Source organism: Spinacia oleracea, chromosome 6 (assembly GCF_020520425.1).
Source record: "Spinacia oleracea cultivar Varoflay chromosome 6, BTI_SOV_V1, whole genome shotgun sequence".
Lineage (NCBI taxonomy): Eukaryota > Viridiplantae > Streptophyta > Magnoliopsida > Caryophyllales > Amaranthaceae > Spinacia > Spinacia oleracea.
The window spans coordinates 114,751,447-114,760,511 of NC_079492.1; the positions used below are offsets into that span (position 1 = coordinate 114,751,447).

General features: G+C 35.6%; 1 protein-coding gene across 1 annotated transcript; it reads right to left on the reverse strand.

Moving 5' to 3' along the window:
* Positions 1-2,089: 2,089 nt before the first annotated feature.
* On the reverse strand, positions 2,090-3,468 carry LOC110791069 (protein LIGHT-DEPENDENT SHORT HYPOCOTYLS 5-like). Its single transcript, XM_021995830.2, has one exon. It carries the CDS (start codon positions 3,135-3,137, stop codon positions 2,322-2,324), a length of 816 nt encoding a protein of 271 aa, XP_021851522.1. The 5' UTR covers positions 3,138-3,468; the 3' UTR covers positions 2,090-2,321.
* Positions 3,469-9,065: the final 5,597 nt, after the last annotated feature.

Here is a 9,065-nt window from a genome sequence, read left to right on the forward strand (position 1 = left end):
AGGTGGATGACATATTATGTGGTATGACCGTTAACTAATGGTATTTTACAAAAAATTGTAATAAACTAAATTAAATAAAAAATTTCATGTATAATTTCCTATTTGTAAGCTCCCGCTCTTCTTTGGTTACCTTTCAGAGTTTCTCTTCCTTTTGTGGTAGTGTTGTCATTGAAAAGATGGGGTAGGGACGAGAAAGCAAATTAGACCCTCTTGCACAAAATTAATTAAAAGAGCCAAAAAAGAGCATAAAAGAAACCATCATCCATTACCCCAAACATGAGAAAACATAAATATCATTTGCTTTTCTTTTATTTTATTTATTAGACCAAACAATAATGCAAAAGACATGATAGGGAATTGAATGATGAACAAGCCACCCTCGATTCCTCGGGCTGTGTTAATAAAAAAAATTTGATTAGTAAACTTAAAGGTCTCGATAACTCGATTCAAATTTTTAAAAGAGAACACCCTTAAACAAATAGCACATCTCAAATTTTAAATTATTAATTTAAGATCTGATATCTACTGTTATCTCTACACTCAATTCTTAAACCTCTTTCGGAAAATAATAAAAAAAAACACCATTTGTAATGTAACAAGTACTCGTTAAACCGGACAAATAGTGTACTAGTTCAATCCTGAAAAGTGATTAATCAATCCTCGATTACCTGGTTCAAAAGTACCGATTGATCGAGATCGATCGCCACGAGATCAAAAACTTGCATGGACAATGAGTATGTATAATGTATGCAATATAAACCTTTTATCAAAGTAGTAACAAGAAAAGGAAAGGGATGATCATATTGATTTTAGGAAAAGAAAGGGGCACCTGAAACTGTAGTAGTAGTAGTAGTAAAGACTAAAGAAAAAAACACAGAGAAAAATGAAGCACAACCCACACGTGTTATTTGATTTATCATAGGAATTGTTCTCACTCACTTCACTCACTTCACTTACTTCACTCACTCGATCGTCTGGATTCTCTAAGCCAGATATATAGGGGACCATTTTTTGTGAGATTAATTAAGCTTCTGAAAAGGGGACATCTTAAGTTGCAATCTAAGGAAGCAAGACAACATTTTTGTACACACTCCCCCTTTCCCTACTTATTTACTGTTCAGCTAATTTTAATTATTTCTTAATCATAATAAAAATAATAATCTTCTCTCTCTTCATTATTTGATCTCATGCATTAATCTGACTGCACACTAAGAAGCAACAAATTCACCTGCTGAAATTGACATTTGCTATAAAAGGAATACTTTAGGCTCATCATCGCGTATGTAACCTAAAGTATAACGTATTTTACTCTTATGAATAATCCGTCTGTTTCTAAACAAAGTTGTTTGTACGAGTACAACGACATGATTTGTGGTGATAGATATGAAGTACACGTTTCCATCTTCTACATAACTACATAAGTTATGCTTCCATCTTTTTTGAGGCTAAATTATGATTATAGCCGATTATCATAAAAAAGGTAATATTTTGAATGTATTTATACGAATTTAGCAACGCACGAAAAATGAATTTAATTAAGTACGGAGTACGATTTTGATAATCATGCAACAAAGAGGTAAATAAAATAAAATGGAGTACTCTGTATGAGTAATGAGTGTACATTTCCCATTGATTGACATAACAAGGTAAAAAAATAAACAAGTTAGGAAACAAATGTATACTCCGTAATTATTAAGATTTATTTATGTTAAATTGATAAGACTTACCAAGCACTAACGACAAAAAATACAAATGTGAGAATTTCTTTGTCTAATCGTAAAAAGGATTTTAGTGACTCAGTTTTACCAGTTAATTACATACTAATTTTAGTAATTTGGTGAATTAATGGAATGACTTAGATTTCTTTACGCCACCTAATAATCCTTTATAGTACCATTACTTGCCTTAAATCACTGCTTAAATTATAGTAATTGTGAAACTAGTTGTAATACAAATTAGTAAGAATTCAATTTGGAAATTAAATGTCTAGATTCTGGAGTAGTTAAAAAGCTTGAACAAACCCCCATAAATAGTAATTTTTTTTTTTTTTTTTTACAAGTTAAATGTGAGATGTTACCTGGAGATCAAATCATAATGACGATCATCAAATGGTTTGAATTGATAATTGAACTTCATCTTCTACAACGATGGTTGATCTTGATCATCAGAGTATATACAATATTAGAAAAATAATAATATTATGCTTGCTTCCACATAATATATACTCGCAATTTAATCTTCCAGCGTGGGACAATAATTGATCCTTGATGATAATAATAATAATAAGTCAAATTATAAATTAATAATTAAAATAAAAAAAATTAGGTAGTAGTTGTAGGAGGACCTACACCAGCAGTACTAGCATCAGCACCGCCGCCGCTGACATCTCCACTTCCGCTGCCACCATCCGCGGCCGCACTAGTACCGTGGAGTCCACTACTGCCTGCGAGTGGTGGTGCATCCGTTGTTGTTGTTGGGGTGGTTAGAGGAGCGGCGGTGGCAGCGGAAGTGGAGGAAGTAGTAGTGCGTTTTCGCTTCTTCTTTTCATAAGGGATACCTCGGGCTTTGGCCTGGCTTTCCCTAACCTCACGAAGGTAAATCCTGACGGCGCGTGCGCCAAAGGGGTTGGATTCAGGTCTACCTCCATTTTCCTCATACGCAGCACGAAGACGGCCGATGAGAGCGTCGAGGCTACCCCAAGCTTGCTTGAGCGGGCAGGCGCAAGGGGCAGGTGGGTTAGGGTGGCCAAAGTACGGGCAGCCAGTGATGTGTACCTTAGTTTTACCAAACTGGTCCAAATACTTGAGGAATTCTATGACATGGGCTCCGCTGCATCTAGATAAAGATAGTGGGGGTTTGTGGTTCCTCAAGTATTGTAAGAAAGTGTTCCAGTCTCGTCTCTTTTGTGACTCGTACCTGCTTAGTGGTGCTGCCCCTGTCGCTGTCGCCGCCACTGCTAGTTGAGACGACCCATCACCACCACTACCACCACCACCACCACCACCACCACTTGATGAGCCATGGGTGTGTTCTCCTCTTTGCCCACTAGGTTGAGAATGAGATGATGATCCTTCTCCTCCTGGACCTCCTCCCCCTCCACCGCCGCCTTCAGATGCTCCAACTCCTCCAATATCCATATTTATATCTTTTCTCCAAACTTACAAATTAACAATTTCAATATTTTTTGTATTAATCTCAATCTGTTTTTATTTTTTTGGGGGTGATGGGACGTGAAAAGGGGAAAAAAAAGGGTGAATGAATAAGACGAAGCTAATAAGTAGTAGGAGGAGATGGAGGCCACTATCAAGAGTCTTGTGAAGAGGAAATAGAGGAAAATATAAATAGATAATAATAATAATAATAATAATAATAATAATAATAAAAATAAAAAAAGGGGGAGAAATGAAAATGGAGAAGAAAAATAAAAGAGGGGAATTTGAGAGAAAGAGAGGGGGGAAGGGGAGTGGGGAAGAAGAAGGGGTCCGTGGGGTTATAAATCATCACGTGGAAATGGCCCCCTCTACAAGGAACATACCTATGCTATGCAGTATGTATGCACCTCCTCCATTTTATTTTTTACCTAGCTTCATTTTAATTAGTGTCATTTTTTATTTTTTTGCGTCAATTTTTTCTAGTTTGTCAATTTTTTTTACTTTTTGCTATTTTAAGGAATGTTTTTTGTTTGATTAGGTAAGGGTCTATTGGCTAATAAGGGTAATGGTTATGGTGTTTGTCTTTTGGAAATAAGGGTGTGCCAATAGGAATATATAATTATTTGTGTCTTTGCTTTTCATTGTTCATTCATGAGATAAGGAGAAGGAAGGTGGTTGGAATTTGGAAATATGTACAAATATATACAAAGTATTTCGTTTTATTCCCTCGGTTTTTAAGTCCATAATACTTGTCTTTGGTTGTAATTTAAGGGTAACTGAAACTTGAGTTATTAATTCATTTTAATAATATATCGACCTTTTAATCTTATACTCCGTTGGAGACGCAATTTTATAAAAATTATAATTGATATTTATTTCAAGTAGTAGGGGAATAAATTAATAAGTTTGTTAAGAGACTAGGTGTCTCACAAACGGGTTCTGTTTAAATTCTAGGCCTCCCATGAATATAAGAGATAAGTTGTCCCAAATTACTGGTCCGTTAGTATTCTTAGGAATTTCACAGTTGTACAATGCGTTTGTGTTAGGTTTTTTCTAGTACCTAAGAGATCGGTAGTTAGCCAAAACAGGTCTCTTAACTTTGCAGTTTTTTTTTTTTTTTTTTGAGAATGGGGGTACATTGTACCCCAATGTACCCCCTAAATCCGCCCCTGACGACGTGTACTAATTATAATTAATTTTTCTTGGAATTTAATTTTGTTAGTTTAATTATTGTAATTAATTTGATACTAATTATTTAATAAAATTAAAACCTTTATAAAATTATAATTAATTAATTTTAACCAATTGAAAAATTATTAAGGAATTCAAAATTATTTTATATGAGCTTAAAATTTTAATTAAATTTGTAGTTTTCGGTTGGATTAGGATATGTTTAAAATTAGTAAAGCATGTAAATTCTTGGTTGAAGTGGGAGCTTTTATTCATAATATCTAAACTCTTGATTAGGTCCTTATTCCTTTAAGGTTAACAACTTGATTAGAACTAATAAGGTCAAATAATTTGTAGATTCTTGAGCTTTTATTAGTTGATGCAAATGTTTATGTGATGCATATTTTTCCGCTAACTTGCGAAGTGGGTCATTCATTGATAAATGAATGGATGAATGGTATATATATTGCAAGTATATTGTTTTACAGGTTGCGGAAAGTGACTAATATGACCCAAATAGGATAGTAAATATGGTCTGCGTTTGAATGTACATACGGTCTAATGCACCATAGTTTTATTTAAATATGGTCTGCGTACCATCAATTAGTTGTAATTAGCTTAATTATTGATAAGTCCTATTTGAAGAAAATGGCGCCTCCTATGGTGAAATTCAAGACGGAGTTTCCAAATTCATTTTCAAGACGGAGTTTGAATTTGAAGCTTCAATATGAAGTCGGGCCATACTAGATCAAATTTAAATCTTATGCATGTTTTAAGATATTTATTGCTTTAAATATGTTTTGATATTATGCATGAGATTATGGCTTGATTATGTTGTATGATTAAGGATTTTAGTTCACTTAAAATCTAACCAACATAGTAAGAGCCATAAGTTCCAAACTTTAAAATTGAGTTAAAAGGTGTCATTCCAAGATAACACTTACTTCTCACCTTTACATCAATCTAGTAATAGTTTTCCGCCATAGCGAGGTGTTACTTATTGATTTTAAAGGGGTAAGGTACACATTAGTTGTGAGTACATGTTAATTTTGGTTGAACTCAACGATATTAGTAAGGAGTCCTTTTATGTCGTGGCAAAAGGGATAGGTTTACCTAATAAGTTCTTAGATGTACCTATCAACCAAGAGTAGTTTCTAGACTATTAGCAAAGTATTTGCTCACCTAAAATATTTTAGAATTAAGTCAAATAAATAATGTGCTTAATTCTTCAATGATTTTGAGGATCTTGGATTCATTTTATTCATACCTGACGGAACATAAAAACCGGAATAAAATGCTTAATAAGTTTTGAATTATGCATGTTTGCTAGAATTTAAATTTATAAAGAGCATGTATGAATGGTTATTTATTTGTTTATTCATTTCAATTGTATTTTTAATTATGGAAAACAACAACCAAAACATCATCAAGGGTTATGAACTTATGATCAAGTTGAACTTAACGAATTTTTTTGAATGGGAAGGGAAACTGGTTGAAGTGATAAAACTTAATGGACGGCATTGAGTATGCACTGTTCTACCCCATGCCAAGATATTATGCAAGAGACATGACTCCTGAAAGACACGCCGCCTGGGAAGCGGATCTCAAAAAGGTCATGAGTCTCATGCTGAGCAACATCCCTGACGATTGGCATAGAAGGTTTGTAGCTTACAAACAATATATGCTTCTCGGGCATCTAAGGGATATCTATCGTTCATACACGGAAGAGAGAGAACTAAATGTCCATGAATTGATTCAATCAATGAAAGGGATAAAGGTTGATCTTCATAACAGATGTTTCAGGCTGGAAGTCCAAGAAATACATGCTCAAATCCTTCGCTCTAGGCAAAGAGTTGGTAAACCACTTAGAGAACATGTGAACTACATGTTATCATTGTTTGAACACTTGAGTCTGCTAGGTTTTCCAATAAGCAAAAGGATGGATGCCTCCATCTTGCTCAACTCACTTCATGATGGATTTAAACGCTTCAAGCTATTCTATATGAGTGAACCAAGAGAAGAATGGTGAGTTTATTTGGCTTGTCAAAAATGCTGAAATAGTACTCGACTGTGAAGCCAAAGATTTACTCAAGGCTAAAGGGAGACCTTTCTAGAAAAGTGGAAATTCTAAGGGCAATGTTGAGTCAGTTCCCAAAAATAAGACAAAGCAGGACAAATCCACATCAAGCTGTCTCTATTGTGATGGAATTGGCCATTACAAAAGAGAATGCCCCAAATATAAGGAAGATTAGAAGAACGAAACTGTCGTTTCATCTTTAGGTATTTTCGTTAAAGACTGTTGTGAGGGGGTCGAAGACGGGGTGCCTCTAAAAAGAGTATACGGCCCACACGACTTTTCCCCTTTGGATGTGGCAAGCATATTAAGTAAATAGGAACTAACTGTGGGCGTTAGCCTCTTTTTTACTAGTCTGTAGGAGTCGTCTTTCAGTTTAAGAAAACTGACAAAACCCGGTTATCGTGATATGCCTGGAATGCAAACATATTTGACTCACAACGGCCATAGGTTCCCTTATGATCCCTGATGTGGAGATCCCTCAATGTACATCCAAGGAGTAGAGATTGAGAGTTCCGGGGACGTTTACTAATACGGGGAGTGCCCAGCATTAGCCCATGCGGAGGTCCTTACTAGTTCAATGCGACGACGAACGGGACATGCGTTATACTACATTACTAATCTGAGTTGGTTTTATTGCACAGATATTTATTAAACAGACGTCAAAACGGTGACTTAGATTAATTCAAGGTGCCTAGCAATAAACCGGTTTGTCCAAAGATTATCTGATTTAGGAGTCAATAATATAATAGATCAAGTGAGCAGATTTATATAGGGTGATGAAAGAAATAAAAATATAGATTTCTGGTTACAATATAGCGTAGGCTATACTGCGGTTCTCAGGAACACCTACCACTTGACTTTGATAGCTATCCTTTTAATCTTCAAACTTTTCGGTAACTGACTGACTGCGGGGAGGGATTTTTCCAGAGTTTTGTGTATTTAGGCTAGAGGTTATGTTAGAACTTCGGCAACGTTTGGACTGAACCGGGTGATCGTGAGAGCAGCGTCTTCTTAATAGTGTGTTAATACGCAAGACATGCGAGAATGCGGGACAGTGAAAAGCTTCGGTCAATACTCAAGCTTAGGGTTTTGGATTAGGATTGTGTGTTATTTTTCGGATTTCAGAGGCCCTATTTATAGTGAAATAGGCCAAAATAAGATAAGTTCGAGAAAAGGAGAGTTTTCTGCAAAGCAACTTGCAGCGCTAGAATATTCATGCGCTCTGATCAGGAGCGCTGTTATTTTCTAGCGCTTAGCAGGTCCGCGCCAGATCTGTTTTTTGACAGCTGAATTAAAACTTTATCTTTGCGTAATTGGGTGAGAACCAAATAGCAGCGTCAAAAAATTATGGTGCTCTATTTGGTGCGTAGAAAATATTGTGGCGCATGTATGTCTAGCGCTAGAATTTTTTAGCGCTGGTGTTTTACTTCACTTTTCCAGATTTATCCGATTTTATCCGAATCTCACTCACGTTTTTATATCTTAAGAATACTGGTTGGGATGAAACTCTTATTCTTTATCCGAGGATCATCTTTAATACAACTTAATCACTTGAATATTTATCTTATACGGTTACTACTCTGGGCAGCGGTTAAGCATAACAGTTATTATAAATAGCAGTTTCTAAAAATGGAAATATGGTTTACGGGATTGTCAGTCAGTCACAAGTCGTTCGTTGTATACTTAGGAAAGCTTATTCAAGCAGTGTTTGGTCTCATCATTGAACACGCCGCATCGGGCCTAGGGACAAATGTAGGCGTCTACAACTGTAAACTTGCTATTTCAACTTCTTGGGTATTAGATACAGGCTATGGCTCACGCTTATGTTCCACTCCACAGGGACTAAGAAGAAGTAGAAGATTAAGCAAGGGTGAAGTCGACCTACGAGTGGGAAATGGAGAAAGGATTGTTGCATTAGCTGTAGGGACTTATTATTTGGCGTTGCCCTCTGGGATAGTTTTGGAACTGGAAGAATGTTTTCATGTTCCAAGTATTACTAAAACTATCATTTCTGTTTCTTGCTTAGATGCTAAGGAATTTAACTTTGAAATAAAAGACAATAGTTTCTCGTTTGGGGTTCATTTGATCAGGTCAAAGGACTAGAGGATATAAGTAAAGAGATGTTTTATGGATCTACTAAATTAGTCAATGGACTTTATGTGCTAGATCACGACAAACAAGTTTATAACATAAATACTAAAAAGGCCAAAATAAATGAATTAGATCTCACCTATCCGTAGCATTGTTGATCATGCCATATTAACATGAAACGCATGGAAAAGCTCCAGAAAGAAGGAATTCTAGAACCATTTGACTTAGAGGATTTTGGCAAATGTGAATCATGCTTACTTGGAAAAATGACAAAGCAACCTTTCTCTAAAGTTGGAGAAAGAGAAAATGATCTATTGGGATTAATCCATACAGATATATGTGGACCAATGAGTTCAAATGCTAGAGGTGGTTTCATCTACTTTATCACTTTCACCGATGACTTCAGTAGATATGGTTATGTCTGCCTAATGAAGCATAAGTCTGAGTCCTTTGACAAATTCAAGGAATCTCAGAGTGAAGTAGAGAATCAACTAGGCAAGAAGATTAAAGCACTTCGGTCTGATAAGGCGGTGAATATCTGAGCTACGAATTTGATGACCATATGAAAGATTGTG

Bases quoted from the DNA above. Each gene is read 5' to 3' on its own strand.
- LOC110791069 (XM_021995830.2), bottom strand. From the start codon at position 3,137: ATGGATATTGGAGGAGTTGGAGCATCTGAAGGCGGCGGTGGAGGGGGA.